General features: G+C 38.1%; 1 protein-coding gene across 2 annotated transcripts in view; it reads left to right on the top strand.

The window, feature by feature from the left end:
- Positions 1-18,792, top strand: part of LOC128635613 (uncharacterized) — a 138,901-nt gene extending 120,109 nt beyond the window's left edge. For both annotated transcript variants that reach the window (XM_053688678.1, XM_053688677.1), the window contains exons 5-7: positions 1,922-7,278; positions 14,924-15,095; positions 16,893-18,792. In XM_053688678.1, the coding sequence (XP_053544653.1) occupies positions 1,922-7,278; positions 14,924-15,095; positions 16,893-17,000 (5,637 nt within the window). In that variant the 3' untranslated portion in view covers positions 17,001-18,792. The remainder of the gene's footprint in view (positions 1-1,921; positions 7,279-14,923; positions 15,096-16,892) is intronic.
- Positions 18,793-20,147: the final 1,355 nt, after the last annotated feature.

The following is a 20,147-nucleotide window of genomic DNA, read 5'->3' as shown; positions in this document are numbered from 1 at the left end:
GTGCGCAGTTTCCTACTCATCATACTCACATAGATCTTAGAGCAGCTACAGTGTAACGCATATATTATGCTTTCCGTAGAAAAGCTAATAAATAAATGTATTTTGTGTGTATGACCAAATCGATCTTGAATCATATATGTCTTATTTATGTGATTACAAGTGGAGCAAGTGCCCCATGGGAAAGAGCCTGGAATATATATATATATATATATATATATATATGCATGCACTTCTTTGTTGGCCTTCCTTGACAGTGTATTGTTGGGGTTTGTGCACTATAATCAGAGGTCTACTTCAGTAACTCTGCTGCTGCAACTCCTGCTCTGCAGTGTTTATCATCAGTCAATGCCAAATCCTTTGGGAACTGCTGGCCAGTGTATCTAGGCATGTCTTTGTCCTCCTCCTCTGGAGGTGTATTTTTGGGGTTTCTATGCTATAATCAGAGGCCTACTTAATGTTGCGGCCATTTACTGTAATCCACATCATTGTGCATCTATCTAAAGTTCCTCCTTCCATCAAAGCATGTTTTCCAAAGGATATTGCTCCCTTCCATTTAAGTTGAGCTTCTGAGAGATATTGCTCTTGCTCACGTTGAAGGAATTTTACAAGGTCTTTTGAAATAAATCTCTGAATTAAGATATGTGGGAAGTTAATTAATATTGGTAATTTTTTTTCTTTCAAACATATTACTCTAACTCCACTTAAAGGGACAGTCTAGGCCAAAATAAACTTTCATGATTCAGATAGAGCATGTCATTTTAAACAATTTTCCAATTTACTTTTATCACCAATTTTGCTTTGTTCTCTTGGTATTTTTAGTTGAAAGCTTAACCTAGGAGGTTCATATGCTAATTTCTTAGACCTTGAAGCCCACCTCTTTCAGATTGCATTTTAACAGTTTTTCACCACTAGAGGGTGTTAGTTCACGTATTTCATATAGATAACACTGTGCTCGTGCATGAGAAGTTATCTGGGAGCAGGCACTGATTGGCTAGACTGCAAGTCTGTCAAAAGAACTGAAAAAAGGGGCAGTTTGGAGAGGCTTAGATACAAGATAATCACAGAGGTTAAAAGTATATTATTATAACTGTGTTAGTTATGCAAAACTGGGAAATGGGTAATAAAGGGATTATCTATCTTTTTAAACAATAAAAATTCTGGTGTAGACTGTCCCTTTAAGTACCTTGTTTTGCTGTGCAGCCCACCCTACTTTTAGTGCCACACTAGCTTCTTCAATTCTTTTATATGGAGTTCCAACAAAGTATTTGAAAGCACAGATTGAGAGAGGAAGAATGAGGGAGTACAGAAATGAAGATGGTATGGGACAGTTGTACAGGTGGGAAGTAAAAATTTAAAAGGGGTGAGACAAAAGTATTGTGAGAAAAGGTTGTGAATGATTAACGGCCATTAATTTAATTACCACATGTTTTTATTTTAATTCTCTTTCTAAAATGTCTTGTAGTTCTTGTATGTTCTCCTCTCTCAGCATTGAAAGATGGGTTCGTTTAACTATTGGCATTCTGTAAAGTAATATTTTTGTTACAATTAGATCTCTTTTGAATTCCAATTGGCAATAGTGTTATGAAATAATTTTGTTATGAATTCATTTATTTAATGAATATTGTGACAAGCAAAACAAAGGCATGGTCAAAGTTCTTAAAAAATGCAGAAAGTCGCAGAAAGTCCAAAAATTTTTTTATATGAAGCATTTGTTTTGCCCATACACATGTCTACAAATTAAACTTAATAATGGTATGGTAAAAAAGGTTTTCTAAGGATAAGCTGAGGGTAATTACATTATCCAATTAAAGAATCAGATGCAAAAATAGACATTGTTACTATTTTAAATAGAAAGCAAGTTCATACTAAGCCTGCATAGTGTAAAGAAAAAAAACTATATTTGATTGTCTCTTTCTTGCAGATTAAAGATGCTGAAGAGAAGTTTAATAAACTCATGAAAGATTACAATATTCAGGAAAATGAAGTAATGTTATCAAGAAAGATAGCAGAGCGAATCATGGCCCTACAGCATCAAGTTGTGGCTGAATATTCCAGGAAAAATAATTTACCCATCTGTTGTTTAGAGAACTTGAATGACATTTTCAATTATGAGAACCTCTCCTTAACCGAAAATATCAAACTTCTTGATGCAATGATTAGTGTTTCTCTGACTGAGTCAGCAGCAGCAGATCAGCAAATGTTAAAAAATAATAGTAAAATAGAAGCAAAGACATATTACCTGACACTCATCATCAATAAACTTTACAAAGAAAGCAAGACCATAGCTAAACATGTAATGCAATGCATTGTAGGTAGTTTTTCAACTTGTAACCAGGAGTTCATCAGTCAGATCCTATTCAATGAAATTTGGACTCCAGTACAAGCTTTGCAATTCTATCTAGAGGCATGCAGCAGAAATACACCTCAAGACAAAGTTGAGCGAATTCTGCTTGAGGCACAAACTTACGTGATATCAGCAAATAAAGCAATCTCTGCACTTAATGAAAATGACCCCCTAATGTATCTGAAAATGCAAAGAGTGGAGCAGGACAAAGATGTAAAGTCAATTGTAGAGGAAATGAGATCTCATGGTCACCCTGAAAAACTCCTAAAAATTCTTGAAGTGGTGGTACAGGAAGTAGTTAGAATACTCCCTAGTTTTCCAATTAAAGATCTAGATGAAAAAATGAAGACAGAAGGAATCCAAGAATTAAGAAATCTTGACATAGAAAATCCTAAAATCGAAAGTCTAGTCAAAATTTTGATTGGATTATCAGTTGCTGTTGAAGACACAACAACTTTACAAAGTGGGAAAGGTTACTTTCCACGTGCCACCCAGCTTGCTTCTCTGCTAACTCTCCTCTTGTCCAAGACACCAGACACCAAGAGTTGCCTTTTAGAGATTGCTACAGGGGAAGGGAAATCTTCAATAGTGGCAATGTTTGCATTAATACAGGCCATTAGAGGAAAAACTGTGGATATCATAACTAGCAGCCCTGTGTTGGCCCGTCGTGACCAGGAAGAGTGGAAGAAATTGTATGAAATGTTTGATGTAACTTGTAGTGTGATTCCTCCCAAAGGAATAGATGAATGTTCTGACTCTAGGGATAGAAATAAACTCCTTAAAGATGCTTATAAATGTGATGTTGTGTATGGAACCGTAGATGCCTTTGCAGCAGACATCCTTAGACAGGAATTTGAAAAAAAGACAACTAGAGGCAATCGTAAATTTGAAATTGCCCTTGTAGATGAAGTAGATTATATGACACTAGACAATGGCGTTCAGATCACTTTCCTCTCTCATGATGCCACTGGCATGCGCCACTTAGATCAGTTACTAACAGCAATATGGGCACGAGTGTGTTTCTGCCAGAGAATTGAAGAAGCAGAGACAGGTGACATTTTCTGGACAACTGGAATACAATATTTCCATAAGTTAATAACAGATGCTGTGCTGGGGCAAGAAACATCTGAAAATTTCAGTCCTGATGAAATTCTGATTTGTGCTGTGCAAGAAGGATTCCTTGGAGAAGAGGATTTGGATATAATAAAAGCAGAAAAAAATCAGTCAGTTGTATCTTCCACTAAAGATGTGGAAAACAATTCAATGGGAAAGCTACTTAAAAAACTAGGACCACCTCAACAGAAAGCTCTTTTGACAATATTTGGAAAAGCCTTAGATGATGTTGTTAAATTTAAATTTTATGAGTTAAAGAATGGAAAAGCATCCTTTACAGAATCTAGCTGTGAGTCAGATGATAGTCACGCCATCTCTGTGCTGCTTCTGGAAGAAGGAAAAGCATGTTTATTGATGAGTGAAAAAAATTTAATTGAGGCAACAGCAGAGGAAATCTCATCTAAAACCAAATATTCTGACACCTATCAACCAACTGATATTAAGGATAGTGAGGGAAATTCCATTCTTCTGCCAGGGTTTTTAAAAGAATACATAAAGAATAGACTCAATGTCTTTGTGGAGAATGCTCTTAGAGCCTTAGTGATGGAGAAAGGGAGACAGTATACAATTGATTCCAGAGAAAATTCTGACTCACATGAAAGTGACTGTATAATTCCTATTGATTTCAAATCAACAGGAGTTCTTGAAAAGAACAAGCGCTGGGGAGATGGACTACAGCAGTTCCTTGAGATAAAGCATCAACTCGCTATAACTTCTTTGTCTAATGTAACCAATTTCATGTCCAACTTTCACTTCTTTCAACGATACTCCTGCACTTCTGGAGTATATGGGGTATCTGGGACTCTGGGTGATGAGAGTGATTTCATATTTTTAAAAAAACATTTTAAAACAAGTTGCTATCCCATGCCCACTCATCGATACACCAAGAAAGTAGAAATACCAGCTATTCAGGTGGGAGGAGGTAAAGAGGCATGGATCACAGAAATATGTAAGTATGTTAAGAAAAGGACAAGTCCCAAAGAATGGATCAAAGGTCAAGCTGTCCTGGTGATTTGTGAAGATGTCAAAACAGCAGAAGAACTCCAGTTGAAACTAATAGAACTTAAGGCAGTTTCCAGCCCTGAAAAGATTACCCTTTATACCAGAAATGATAAGCATGATGTAGAGAAGCGAGTTTTTGATTCTGGAGATGTGATTTTGGCAACAAACTTGGGTGGTAGAGGAACAGACATTAAAGTCACAGAGAATGTGAACCGTAGTGGAGGTTTATTTGTTTATCTTACTCATTTCCCTGCTAACATGAGGGTTGAGAAACAAATATTCGGGCGCACATCACGTAAAGGAAACCCGGGAGGGGTTCAAATGATAATAAATCAGCAAGATCTGTCTCCCTCATATAAAGGACAACCCGTTGAAATAATGAGGGACAGGAGGGAGAGGTATGAAGATCAGCGTATCTTAGACATGGAGAAGGATGAGCTCTTGGAAGTAAACATGCGTCATGAGCTTTTCACCCTCTTTTGTAATTTCCTTGATGAGTTCAAGAACAATTACTCTTCAACTGAGAAATCTGATATTTATAACATCAAGGATTTAAAAAGCTACATGTCTGCTTTGTCCAGCAGTACTAAATTAGATTATCAACCTGCTCTTAATTCCCTAAAGGAAACATGGGCTATATGGCTTACGTTACATGAAGAAGACATAAATAATCACAAAGATCTAATGAAACTGAAAGATGACCTGAGCAAACTCCTAAAATCTAGATCTGAAAATCTTCTACAGGGGAATTCTCACAATTTTTATGATTTCATAAAAATAGCCATGGATCGAACATATTTACATATCAACAATCATGGGGATGACTATGGTGCCCTAGTTTACTGGAAGAAAGTAGAAAATACTGACCCCGTCTATCGTTCCATCTCACTTTACAATCGTGCTTTTATAACTATCAATCGTGAAAAGGAAAATTATGAACAGGTAGCCATAGACCTTCTGAAAGAGGCAAAGAAGTCTATGAATGTGTATATCTGTGAAGCAACTAACACAAACTCTTTTGGAAACATAACACATAGTAAAATGTTTGAGCCTCACCATGAAGAAGCCAATTTTACTTTACAGATTCAAACAAGAATGAGTTTACTCAAATCTTGGGTAAATTATATTGATAAGTCCATTAAAAAATTAGAAGATCTTAAATCAAAAAAAGAAGATGCAATAACCAAAGAGATTGCAATCTTTAGTCTAGCAGACAACTATGGCAATATAGTTGCCGCTGAGCTATCTCTTCTTTATGATTATGGGCTTTCATTTGTTTTTGAAGTGGAGAAGAAACCAAAGTTCTGCATAGATGCTCTGATATGTTTTCTACTTGGTGTCTTACAAGTCCTGGCTGGGATTGCAATCTGTATCTTTACCCTTGGTACAGCTACTCAGATTGGTATGGGCTTCATTACTGAAGGTATCAGTGATATGATTTCTGGTGCAGAAGGGATGATAAAAGGAACTTTTGATTGGGCAGAATGGGCTATATCCAAAGCTATTAGTATTGCATTATCACTAGTTACTGCTGGGTTCACTGTTGTGGCAAAAATAGCAAAGGCTGTATTCAAGGTTGGAAAAGAGCTATTAAAAGGAACACGGAGTCTTGCATCAGCAGCAAAGAGTATTGCTAAATCAAGTAAAGCAATAATTACTTCAGCAACCAAGAGTGTAAAAACTGTAGCTTCAAAAGCATCTGCCCAAACAGTATCTCAATCTATTAAAACATTTGCTAAAAGTGAAACTACTAAAGCAATAGTAAAAGAAACCCTAAAATCCACAGGGAAAGAACTAGTCAAACAAGTTGCTTTGAAAGCTTTAGACTATGCTGTTGACGCAGGGGTTGAAGCTGTTTTTAAGGAAATAATAAAGAATTCCCTCAAAAAGCAAGTCAATGACTTTGTGAAAGGTAACAAGGAACTAGAAAAAGCTCTTATCACTTTTATTGTAGAAAATGGTGTTCCAGAGTCTACATTAAAAAGTGAAAATCCTTCTAAATACAAAATCTTCTCAACTATTGAAAAGCAAACAAAGGAAATGGTGTCAAATGCCAGCAAAAGTACATTTAATGAGATTGTTAGTGAAGACCAAACGGCTAGCAAAGTTGTATCAGGGCTGGGAAATGCAAGCAAGTTTGTTATCGCAATACTAAACGAAAAGAAAGCTAAAGGAAGCTTAATAAAAGGGATTCAACTAAGTGTTCATATTGCACAAACTTGTACTAAACTTGCTGATGTGTTAAATTCTTTACCCACTGGGGAGCTAATCAATGGCAAAATTATACCTACCTTAATCACCAACCTTTCAAGTGAATCTAACTACAAAGATGATGATCGTAGAAAGTTCCCTGAGGTATTGAGGCTGAATGAAGAGCTAAAAGAATCAGTATCGACTTGTATGTCTGATGAGTTTGTTGACTTGATAGCTTCCAAGTTAACAGGTTTGGTTAAAACTGGATGGGAAAACCCTTTTATACAAGAAGCTACTGGCAAACTAAAGAAGAATGCAGAAGAATGGCTACAGACAACCCCAATGAAGAAGTTTTTTGTCTCTTCAAGTCAGACCGATAATAAAAGCTCAGAAAAATCAGATCAAGGAGAGAACAATAAAGAAAAGATCAGCGCATTTGTAAAAAAAATACAGGAGAACAATGACACTGCCATAGACTTAAAGCTCAAGGTTCTAGCTAAAAGCGAACTGCTCAATGGCCAAGGCATTATACTGACAATAATAAAAGATGGTAACAAGATATCTACTGAGAATTATTCGACATCACTCTCAACAGGAAAAAACATACAGATCCAGATGCAAGAGAGGTAAGGGATGTTTGTAATTTTGTGTGCATTCAGGACATTTATTATTTGATTTATAGGGGTCAATTCCAATCTTTCTGTTCCTGTCTATTCGCTATATGTGTTTTTTAAGTTCTGAGTGATCACAATACAAGAGATAACTCCATTTCTGTATTAGGAAAGAGTGCATTAGGGGGGAAGCTGGCCATGGGAGTTTATGGGAGGTCTGGTCATTTGGCAAGAGTTGCTGATCAGGCTAGAGAGCATGGGAGGCAAGAGCAGTTGTTGAGAGCTGTTAACCTAGCTGAACCACAGGAGAGAATGAGAGCTCACAGACACCAAAGAAAAAATAATTAGACCCTTATGATTCTAAAAAAGTTTTACTTCAGGGTTTGAGGGACATGAAAACAAGAGGCATCACTTAACACATGCAAGTCTGATCTATAGGACCTGATGAAGGATAACTTAGTGCCACTATAATCTGCCAATAAGTTTTTTAATTTTTTTAATCCTCTGGCAAAATGACGCAGTCCACCTGCTGCCACAGGTGTATTTTCTGTCCAAGAACTCCTGAGGTTTTATATATAGTCAAGATGAGAATATACCAACAGGGATGATTGCCCAATGTCCTGGGTGCCATAGATTGCACTTATGTAGCACTAGAACATCCCAGGATCAAGAGGACATATACAGGAACTGCAAACAATTTCAATATGCAAGTTGTTTGAAAACATTCCACGCACATTCAGAGTGCCAATGCATTGTTCCCTAGAAGCACTCACAACTCATTTATCCTATGTCAAACAGCCATGGAGAATTCCTTGAAGGATGGTTCCTTTGTAAGTCTCCTCATACATGAGGCCTCTCATTCACTAACACAAGTCATACTCCATACTTTGACAATCATGTATTTTCCCTCACAAATCCTCATAATTTTCTGCACTTCTGCTAATACCTTGTCAGGGTGCCAGGAATCAGACTGAGACGAGAAGTGCAAAAATAATCACACCTTTCTTAAAAACAAAAAATAATAAAAAGTCTAAAAGTCAAATAACAAGCCAGGAGTCTAAACCAGCGCTGATAGTCAGACGAGACGAGTAAGGAGCCAAAGCGAATAGTCAGACGAGACGAGTGAGGAGCCAAAGCAAGTAGTCAGACGAGCCGGAATCAGGAACAAGGAGAACAGCAGAGTCAGGAACAAGCCAGCGATCAGGAACCAGGAGGGACGTCAGACAGCCAGGTAATACACAGGAACTGGAACTCACAAATTGGTCTGAGACAATGCAAGGGCAAAGCATACTGAACAGAGGCCCTTTAAATAGTAGGTGATAACATCACAATTCTGAGACTGCAACCTGTCTCACACAAATGATGTACACCAGTCTGACCATAAGAGGGGGTGCAGGAAATGAGCAGCATCACACACTCTGTACCAGACTCATCAAGAGAGGTGAGTACATGGAAAACAAAGCAGGGAAAAAACCCTGACAGTACCCTCTCCTCAATGACCCCTCCCCCGCAGAAGGACAAAAGGCTTATTGGGGAAACGGGCATGGAAGGCATGGAGGAGGGCAGGAGCATGAACATCAGAGGAGGGAACCCATGAATGCTCCTCCGGACCATAGCCCCTCCACTGAACCAAATACTGTAAGCAGCCCCTTGACATACGAGAGTCAATAATGCTGCTGACCTCAACATTCTTCATGGTTGTCAACAGAGATAAGATGGGGACGAGGCAACACAGTGGTAAACTAATTACAAACCAATGGTTTCAGGAGAAAGGTCAAGAGCGTAGGCCACAGGATTCACCCATCAGAGTATTCAAAAAAGACCAACATAATGGGAAGCTAGTTTATTGAAAGGCGCACAAAGGTTCAAATTGCAGGAGGACAGCCAAACCCTCTCACCAACCTGGTAGGAAAAAGTGGGCAGACGCCTACGATCAGTCTGGAACTTTTGGCGCTGCATAGTATGATGAAGGCAATCCTGAATCTGCACCCACGTTGAACAAAGTTGCCGGAGATGCTCCTCCAAAGCCGGAATAACTTGAGACATGAATGAATCGGGCAACTAGGATGGTTGAAACCCATAATTCGCCATGAATAGGGATAACTGGGAGGAAGCATTAATAGCTATTTTACGAGCAAACTCTGCCCAAGGTAACAGTTCAGACCAATTATTGTGGTGATCTGAGACATAGCAATGCAGGAACTGTTCCAGAGCTTGATTAGACCGTTCCGCAGCCCTATTGGATTGAGGGTGATATGCCGAGGAGAAGGAAAGCTGGATCCCCATTTGAGCACAAAAGGAACGCCAAAATCTGGAGACAAACTGGCTACCCCAGTCCGACACTATCTCCTTGGGTAACCCATGTAAATGGAAGACCTCCCGGGCAAAAATTGAAGCAAGCTACTGAGCGGTAGGCAGCTTCTTCAAGGAAATGCATTGTGATATTTTAGAAAAACGGTCAACCACCATAAAGATAACAGTATTGCTACTGGAAACAGGGAGCTCGACAATGAAGTCCATGGAAAGATGTGTCCTAAGTCACTCACCATTAGCAATAGGTTGAAGAAGACCCACAGGAAGACGTTGAGGAGTCTTATTCTGTGCACAAACTGAGCAGGAGGCAACATACGCAACAACATCAGAAGGAAGACCTGGGCACCAGAATTGTCGAGTGACAGACCAAATCATTTGGTTCTTGCCTGGGTGACCTGCGGCTTTAGTATAGTAGTAAGTGTGCAAAAGTTTAGTTCAAAGATTCTCAGGAACAAAGCACTTAACACTAAGTTTCTCAGGAGGTGCATTGGTTTGTGCAGCCAGGATCTCCTCTCCCAAGGGAGAAGTTAAATTAGTATGTATGGTAGCCAAAATATGATCAGGAGGTATAACTGGAGTAGATACAGACTCCTCCTTGGACAGAGGCAAAAATTGTCGAGAGAGGGCATCAGCCCTAACATTCTTACTACCAGGCAGGTAGGAGACCACATAATTAAACCAAGACAAAAATAACGCCCATCTGGCCTGTCAGGGTGACAAACATTTTGTTTCGGATAGATAACTTAAATTCTTGTGGTCAGTAAGAATGAACCGTCAGGAGTAGGACGTTGATACAAGAGGGCACCCACTCCAGTCTCAGATGCATTGACCTCAAGAATGAAAGGCAGGAAAGGGTTAGGATGAGTCAGAACTGAAGCGGCAGCAAAGGCAGTCTTAAGACTATCAAAGGCCTTAATGGCAGTAGGTGACCAATGAAGTGGATCATTCTCTTTACGGGTCATGTCTGTGATAGGTTTGGCAAAGGAAGAAACATTTTTAATAAACTTTCTATAGTAATTGGCGAAGCTCAAAAACATTGAATAGACCGAAGACCAACTGGTCGAGGCCACTGCAGAACTGCAGACAACTTGTCAGGATCCATGGAGAACCCTGCAACGGAGATAGCATATCCTAGGAAGTCTGATGGAACTCACATTTCTTGAGTTTACAAAACAGGCTGTTCTCACGTAGTCTCTGAAGAACCCTTGTAACATCAGAACGATGAGCCTCAAGTGTGGGTGAGTATATGAGGATGTCGTCTAAGTATACCACAAAACACTGTTGCAACATATCTCGTAGGACATCATTAATAAATTCCTGGAAAACAGCAGGAGCATTACATAGGCCAAAGGGCATTACAATATACTCATAATGCCAGCTCCTGGTGTTAAATCTTGTTTTCCATTCGTGGCCCTCCTTGATCCTAACAAGATTGCATGCTCCTCTCAAATCAAGTTTAGAAAAGGCCGTAGCTCCCTTGAGGCAGTCAAAGAGTTACGTAATGAGAGGAATAGGGTAAGCATTCTTAATGGTAAGACGATTAAGACGCCTATTGTCAGGTAACTGTAGTTGTAACGATATTGAAGGTAGATTGGGAAAGAGTGGATCTCAACTGCAGATATTATAAAGTAGTAACTTTAAGGTTTTAGTTTTATTCTTCAGTGAATTGCCTTGTTTTTTGGTTACAGGAGAATATAACAGAGAAATCCTGTAAGATACAGTTATTTAGGATCGTTCTTTTATAAGTTCTGCTTAAAAGCAGATGAGGGTAAATTGATGTTACTGTCCTGTAACGAATATGGTGCTATGAGATTGCCTGGATAGACTCAAAGTGATTTCTGTGTAACAAGCTGCTGAGAACTGTTCACACTGACAGTTTGTGTGAGAGTGCAGCATAACAGGAATGCGCAGCAGAGGGAGTTCAGGCTGCAGCAGTCAGCTGAGAGAAGTCCCGACAGAGAAAATTAGATGAGGTACAGCCGGGGGCGGAACAGCCAAGCCCGTACAGTGAATGGAATGTGAACTTGCAGCGTAACAAACAATATCACCAGCTGAGTGGAAAAGAAATGAAGGGGATAAGTCCTTTAGCTTACTGCAATGCGGATCTTGCAAATCAGATGGTGAAGCAGGTATCTGTTCAATGGGTTTGATGAGTGGTCTCTGTGTAACGAGTGACACGGTGTGGCAGGCAGTGAAACCTGTTTGTTTTTAAAGTATTTGTAATCCTTAGGTAGTTTGCCGGTGGCTGAACTAGATGGAATATGTAATCCATTAGGGTAGGAGTAAGAAACTTTTTGTTTAACACAATTGGCAGGGTATAGCCAGAGAGGCAAATAACAGCTTTCTGCATTTTCCAGCAGCACTACAGAGCTTACAACAGAAATTAATTAGCAGGTGTTGTAGGGCTGGTCAAGGATTTATAGGGAGCGTTAAAGGTATACACACCCCCTCCACAGGAACCTGACACCTATAATCGATGCATGGTCTTAACTTGCAACTCACTTAACTCACAAAGAAGAAGCCAGCCCTGCAGGAGAGCAGGATTTGCGGTTGATCCCCCGCGACAGAGCATCTGCAACATACTCCTCCATAGCACAATTCTCCGCAACAGACAGAGGGTAAACCCGGCTCAAGGAGGAATGACTCCAGGTTGCAGGTCTGTGGCACAATCGTAAGACCCATGAGGAGGCAATGTACTGGCATGCAACTTGTCAAAAACATTTAGGAACTCTCGGTACTCCTCTGGCAATTGAGATTGCACAAGACTTTAACTGGTTTCTGAAGACAAGTGGAAATACATTGAGGAGACCATGAAAAAATTTCAGACCTGCGCCAGTCGAGACTGGGATTGTGCTTTTGGAGTCAGTGATAACCCAGAACACCTGGAAAATGCAGATTGTTTACCACCTGGAACTAGAGGGTTTCAAAATGGAGAACCCCAACAGTCATGGATAACGGAGCGGTTTCGCGAGTAACGCTTGCGGGCTGAAGAGGCCTGCCATCAATGGCCTCAATAGCAAGTGGAACAGACCGAGGCAATACAGGAATGGAGTGCTTTGATACAAAAGCACTGTTAATGAAATAGCCCGCAGCACCAGAGTCAACAAGAGCCTGGTTGACTATGGAGGAGTCCACCCAGGAAAGAACAACCGTGACCAAAGGTTTCTCCTTTAGTGGTTCCGGGGACGAGGATAAACCACCCAAGGTCTGCCCCGACAGGACCTTAGGTGCGAGCGTTTCCCGACTGTGTAGGACAAGACTTTAAAAGGTGACCCTGTAACCCACAATAGAGGCTGAGCCCCTCCCTCCTCCTAAAGTCCATCTCTGCTCCGGAGAGACGTGTGAATCCCAACTGCATCAGCTTAGCAGTACCTGGTGACTCAGGACCAAGAGGCATGGGAGGAGAGGGAGGCATGGGTGGGAACAAACTCGGAGACAACAGAACATGAGGCTTCTGCAAGCGCTTCTTGAAAGAGGGCCTCTCTCTGAGTCTGATGTCAATTAGGATAAAAATAGACACCAATGCCTCAAGATCCTCTGGTTAATCTCTGTCAGCAACTTTGTCTTTAATTGCATCAGAGAGCCCATGAAAGAAGGCGGCAACAAGGGCTTCATTGTTCCAACCTACCTCTGCGGCAAGCATACGGAACTCAATGGCATACTGAGCAACAGAGCTTGTACCTTGCTGAATGGACATGAGATGTTTAGCAGCAGAGGAGGAGCGAGCCGGAACATCAAATATCCTTTGAAAGGAGGCCACAAATTCCGGGTAATTTTAAATCACAGGTTTATTAGTCTCCCACAAGGGATTAGCCCAGGCAAGAGCTGTGTCAGAGAGTAACGAGATGAGAAATCCCACCTTAGCTCTGTCAGAGGGAAACACCTGAGGTAACATCTCTAAGTAAATGCCCACCTGGTTCAAAAACCCTCTGCACTGAATAGGATCACCTCCATATCACTGAGGTAGAAGTGCAGAACCGGACATGCTCCTGGTAGGACTAGGTGCAGCAGCGGAAACAGGAGCAGCCACAACTTGCGGGACACTTTGGTCCAAATGTGCAGTGCGAATCAGCAGGGTTTGCAAGCCTGCAAGGTACATACAAACGGGCTTATCAGAGCAACTGCTGTCTAAGATACCAAGATCATGAGGGATACATATGAGACTGTGACGCTGGAATATGCCTGTCGATCTGCAGCTCGTTGAGATAGCTCGCTGGGCAGCTATTAATAGTCCAGTCTGTACCTGTGGCACTTCTCAAGTGCTCTATATCTAGTAAGTGATATTCACTGTTTGCATGGGGTCTCTATACCACGGATTTCACACTATTGTGGCGCCTTCTCTTATTGTCTTCTAGATATGGCAAACAAAGCAGGGAAAAAACCATGACATACCTGCACTTCATGTAACCCCTTAATACTTGCATGCATGCCTTAACCTTCTTTGATTCATCATAGCTTCACCTGTTACCATCAGCTATCACCTGCATACTAAATAGGATGCATGCTGACCAACACTCTACCATCCAAGCCTTATCAAATGTTCACACACTGAATTCAACACAGTTGTCAATAACTTCAAATTTTCTGTCTGGGAACTGTCTGCTTCTACCCAACAAAACACACTAGCCCTTCATTTCTGATATGGTCTGACAACATTTTCCCCCTCCCCTAGGAGATACATGATATGGGTACATGGCCTGGCTGCACATGACCATCACCCACAATCCTAGTCCAATGTGGCACACCGAATGTGCTGAACCTTAGTAAAGTGCACCTTTTGGTTAATTATATCATGGTACGGATGTTTAGTCACTCTGGTTAGACCTTGTTATATTCCTTTCCAAAAAATTTAGTGAGATCATCAAAGGCCTGCTGCTGCCTTCAAGATCTGTGTGATGGCCTTTTATGTGAAGTACCACTTGACAGGGTTGTGGAGAAGGAGCCATAACCTCTTGCTGGTCATGGGGAGATTCCAGGTTTGAGACATCATATATGAGTACTTCCAAGGTACATGTCAATACTATTGAGCATTGATATTACCTGCATCCATCATATGTATCATATTATTACTGATAGTTTTATGGGTTTCAGCACCTTCCAGTCCCAATTATGTAACAATTGTGAAAGGGACAAGCACCACCAATCAGAAGCTATTAATGTTTATGTTGATGTTATGTTCTGATCTAGCACCACTAATCAGAAGCTATCAATGCTTATGTTGATTGTATGTTCTGATCTAGTTGTACCAATTAGAAGCTACTAATGTTTATGTTGATATAATGTTCTGATCTAGCACCACCAATCAGAAGCTATTAATGTTTATATTGATGATATGTTTTGATTTTAGCAAAACCAGTGGGAAGCGCGAGTTCAGCCTTGTTAAGTCAGATGGAACAGTGGCACCTGCATCTGATAAAGGGGAAATGGGACTGTACCAAGTTGTGAGCCAGGCAATAAGCAAGAATGAAACAGATATAAAGGAATCAGCGCTGACTCTAAAAAAAGGGGTGGACCTTAAGGTAAAAATAAAGAATTCTTAGTACATTTCAGAATGGAAGTAAAGGTTATTTTGTTTTTTTGTATATATGTATGTATGTAAGTATATAGGTATATATGTATGTAAATATTTATGTATGTATCTATATAAATATGTATGTACAGTATGTGTTTAAATATGTAAGTTTGTATGTATGTGTGTATATGTATGTATGTAACCATGTATGTATGTATGTATGTAAGTATGTATGTATGTAAGTAGATATGTATATATGTATGTAAGTATTTATGTATGTATCTATATAAATATGTATGTACAGTATGTATTTAAATATGTAAGTTTGTATGTATGTGTGTATATGTATGTATGTAACCATGTATGTATGTATGTATGTATGTAAGTATGTATGTATGTAAGTAGATATGTATATATGTATGTAAGTATTTATGTATGTATCTATATAAATATGTATGTACAGTATGTATTTAAATATGTATGTATGTATGTGTGTATATGTATGTATGTAACCATGTATGTATGTATGTATGTATGTAAGTATATAGGTATATATGTATGTAAGTATTTATGTATGTATCTATATAAATATGTATGTACAGTATGTATGTAAATATGTATGTATGTATGTGTGTATATGTATGTATGTAACCATGTATGTATGTATGTATGTAAATATGTATGTATTTATGTATATATATTTGTATGTATGTAGCTCCAACTGAATACTGAGATATTTTGGATTGTATGTAGGGTTGCCATCTCAGCCATGTGTTCCTGGACACTTATGAGTTATACATGCTGCAGGGTGTGCAGGTAGGAACATGAATTTTAACCCTGGACAGCACACAAATAGCGACACTGAGCAGCACTATTCATGTTCCTCTCTGCACACCCTGCAGCATGTATAACTCATAAGTGTCCGGGAAAACATGGCTGAGTTAGTAACCCTAGTTGTTTGTTCCTTTAAGCACAACTCTTATACTTGGTACATTGTTATTTTATTTTTATTTTTTTAAAGAACTGTAATTTTTATTGAATTACAAATTGAAACAGTAATTAAAACATAATGAGTCTATTGTTTTTTATATTATGAAGGGTTTTTAATAATCTTATACCACTTGATAATATATAAACATTAGGATATTTGTTCCCTCTTTTTTAGCACAAGAACATGAGTTTTCTTTTTAAAGAAAAAATACTGTGCTTCATGTTAAAATATTCTGTTTTAAATGCAACAAAAACAGACATTGACTTGAATGTCCTTTTTAATCAAATATATGTTTTTTGGGCTGGCAAAGTCCTTAGTAAGAGTGTTACATAGGACATGAAACCCAAAAATAATAAACTTTTAAACAACTATCTAATTTACATCTATTATCAAATTTGTGTTCATTCTCTTGTTATCCTTTGTTTAAAGAGCAGCATACCTCTACTGGGAGCTAGTTAAACATATTGAGTGAGACAATGTCAATATGTGCAGCCACCAATCAGCAGCTAGATCCCAGTAGTGGAATGTTGCTATTTCAACAAAGGATACCAACAGAGCGAAGCAAAATATGTAATATAAGTAAATTGTAAAGTTATTTGAAATTATGAGCTCTGTCTGAATCATGAAAGTTTAATTTTGAATTTACTGTCCCCTTAAGGGTAATTGTTGTAGCCACTGGGTTACCTCCTGTTTGGAGATTCAAAGATGTAAATCTGGCCACTTATTTAGTGTATTTTACTAAATCACTATAATTCTGCTTAAAAAAGGTAAAAATAAATGTTATTTCAATATTTTTTTCTGCTTAATAAACAGATGAACGAGAATTGGAACGACTTTTTGCCTCTGGTGCACAAAGAAATGCTGAGACAGGAACTGGCGACCCTGGCAATAAATTACAGAATCGGAGTGGCATCTGGATAAAGAGGAATCACAGCACTCTTAAAGAATACAACAAATATGTTATCATATATAAATGCTGAAAGCTTCACATACATGGTGTTGGGTATAGGATCTATTTGTGTCTATGGGACTGAGTTCACAACTCTAACACATTACACAACTCCTTTAGTTTGTGAGTTTCAGAGCTGACAGTTTATATTGCATATAGCTCTAGGTCGGTTAGAAAAGGGCAGAACCACTAATGCATAGAAGCCCTTTATTGTATCCAAGACGTTAACAGAACGATGGGCGCTAAAGAATCGAGTGCAGACCTGGATACATTTCAGTTTAGAATAGAAGCCTTTTGCAGTAGACATTTATTAGTAACATACTTCTAGTTGTAGCTATGGGCTTCATGTATGAGGCTGTTTAGGCTGCTTTGGAGATTTTGCAGTGCAGGCTCACTCATGCCTGATAACTGCTATTTAAAGGGACACTGAACCCTATTTTTTTCTTTTGTGAATCAGATAGAGCATGCAATTTTAAGCAACTTTCTCATCTACTCCTATTATCAAATTTTCTTCATTCTCTTGGTCTGTTTATTTGAAAAGGCAAGAATGTACTAAGTTTAGAAGTCGGCCCATTTTTGGGTTGTCCTTGCTGATTGGACAGCACCAATAAACAGGTGCTGTCCATGGTACTGAACCAAAAATGTGCTGGCTCCTCAGATTAGAAGTCTTCTTTTTCAAGTAAAGATAGCAAGAGAACAAAGAAAAATTGATAATAGAAGTAAATTAGAAAGTAGTTTAAAATCGCATGCTCTATCTGAATCATGAAAGAAAATTCTTATGGTTCATATCCCTTTAATTTATTTGTTTTAAAGTGATCCATTTTACCTGCTAGAATGTTTAAAATTGTTTACAAATAGCTCATTTACCTTTTGTTCTGCATTTGAAATAAGTAATTTTGCTTGGGATATATTTAACTATACTGAAAGTTTCTATACTTAAGTAGTGGATATAGAAAAGCTATGTAAACATAGCCAGTAGAAGAAATTAAAATCCAGGGGGAGATAGGAGGGAAGCATGATAAAATATTTTCCTATTGTTCTCTCTATTGATATTTGGTATACAATCAGAGATACGATAAAGAAGCATGTGTGTGCAAAAAGTGCTGAAATTAGAAGATCTGATTTCCCTGCAAGCTCAACCTATTTTGATGGGTTGTGGTGTCAAATAAAACTCTCAGCTATTTCATATACAAAAATAAACCTATTTCTCATACATGTACGTATGCTTTGAGCACAGTAAGATCACTCATTGAACAGCCATAATTTTGCAGTTTTGTTTAAATTAATTTTTATTAAAAAACAAAAACTATTTAAAACTGAATTTCACTGGGTATTTCGTTTTTGAGTTTCACATCCTTTTAAACTAGAGAAGGCTTATTACTGCACATTAACAATGAAAGTGGGTTTAGATTGTATATTTTAGATTGTCTTTTTATTAACTAATTTGTTTTAGATCAGGGTATTTGTAGATTTAGTTTAAGAGATACAGTTTTAAGTAAATGAAACCAAATGATTGTCTCTCTGGTGACTTTTTTACATTGTATTCTAAGCCTTTCTAATATGTAAGAAGTTATACGAATAAACAAAATGCTTGAATTACTAAATAATACAATAGTAAAATCTAGTTAAACAATAAAAATGTATAGAATAGGGATTACGTTTTTTCAAGGGTACTTTTGAATGTTTTGGATTTTTTGTCATTTTAAATAATGATCATACTTACTTATAAAAATGCATATTAATAAACATAATAGTTATCATTAATTAACACGTTTTGTCATTTATAACTGTGATTAGAGCTATTTTTAATAAACTAAAAAAATTGTGGAATTTGTTAATTTGTGAATCAATCATGCACATTGGAAAACCTGTTTAAATAAACATGAACTTCAACTCAAAAGTAAAACCAAAAAATATCAGAATATACACAGCAATTACACTATACGTATTTTATGTTCCTTTAAGAAAGAAATAATTTGACTTCTCAGTTCAGCAAATGAGGAATTTATCTTGACTATTTGTAAGGGCTAGATTACATGTGGGGCACTCATTTTAAAATAATGATAAAATAATATTAACCCCTTAAGGACCACAGCACTTTTCTATTTTCTGACCGTTTGGGCACAAGGCTATTTTTACATTTCTGCAGTGTTTGTGTTAAGCTGTAATTTGCCTCTTGCTCATTTACTGTACCCACACATATTATATACAATTTTTCTCAACATTAAATGGACTTTCTAAAGATACCATTATTTTCATCATATCTTATAATTTACTATAAAAAAATTGATAAAATATGATGAAAAAATTGAAAAAAAAATTGTCTTGAGTTTAGAAATACCCAATAATTACATGTCCTTTGCTTTTTTTTTTCAAAATTAGCGATAGGTACATTGGAACACTGATATCTGTCAGGTATCCCTGAATATCCCTGACATGTATATATTTATTTTTAGTAGACAACCCAAAGTATTGATCTAGGCCTATTTTTGTTCACTTTAGGTAGGTTGTAGGGAGCTTGTAGGGTTAAGTTTAGCTTTAGGGTAGTGTAGTAGACAACCCAAAATATTGATCTAGGCCCATTTTGATATATTTCATGCCACCATTTCACCGCCAAATTCGATCAAATAAAAAAAATCTTTAACTTTTTCTCTAACTTTGGGTTTGTCACTGAAATGATCTATAAACAGCTTGTGCAAATATGACATAAATTGTTGTAAATGCTTCTCTGGGATCCCCTTTGTTCAGAAATAGCAGACATATATGGCTTTGGCATTGCTTATTGATAATTAGAAGGCCGCTAAATGCTGCTGCGCACCACATTTAGGCACAGCGGTGACAGGGTTAATTAGGTAGCTTTTATGGAGCTTGAAGGGTTAATTTTAGCTTTAGTGTAGAGATCAGCCTCCCACCTGACACATCCCACCCCCTGATCCCTCCCAAACAGCTCTCTTCCCTCCTCCACCTCACAATTGTCCCGCCATCTTAAAGGGACAGTCTAGGCCAAAATAAACTTTCATGATTCAGATAGAGCATGTCATTTTAAACAATTAAACCTTAGACCTTGAAGCCCACCTCTTTCAGATTGCATTTTAACAGTTTTTCAACACTAGAGGGTG

The sequence above is a fragment of the Bombina bombina genome, chromosome 7, assembly GCF_027579735.1.
Source record: "Bombina bombina isolate aBomBom1 chromosome 7, aBomBom1.pri, whole genome shotgun sequence".
In the NCBI taxonomy this organism is placed as follows: domain Eukaryota; kingdom Metazoa; phylum Chordata; class Amphibia; order Anura; family Bombinatoridae; genus Bombina; species Bombina bombina.
The sequence above is the reverse complement of the archived record's forward strand: the minus strand, read 5'-3'. Positions and strand labels throughout refer to the sequence as shown.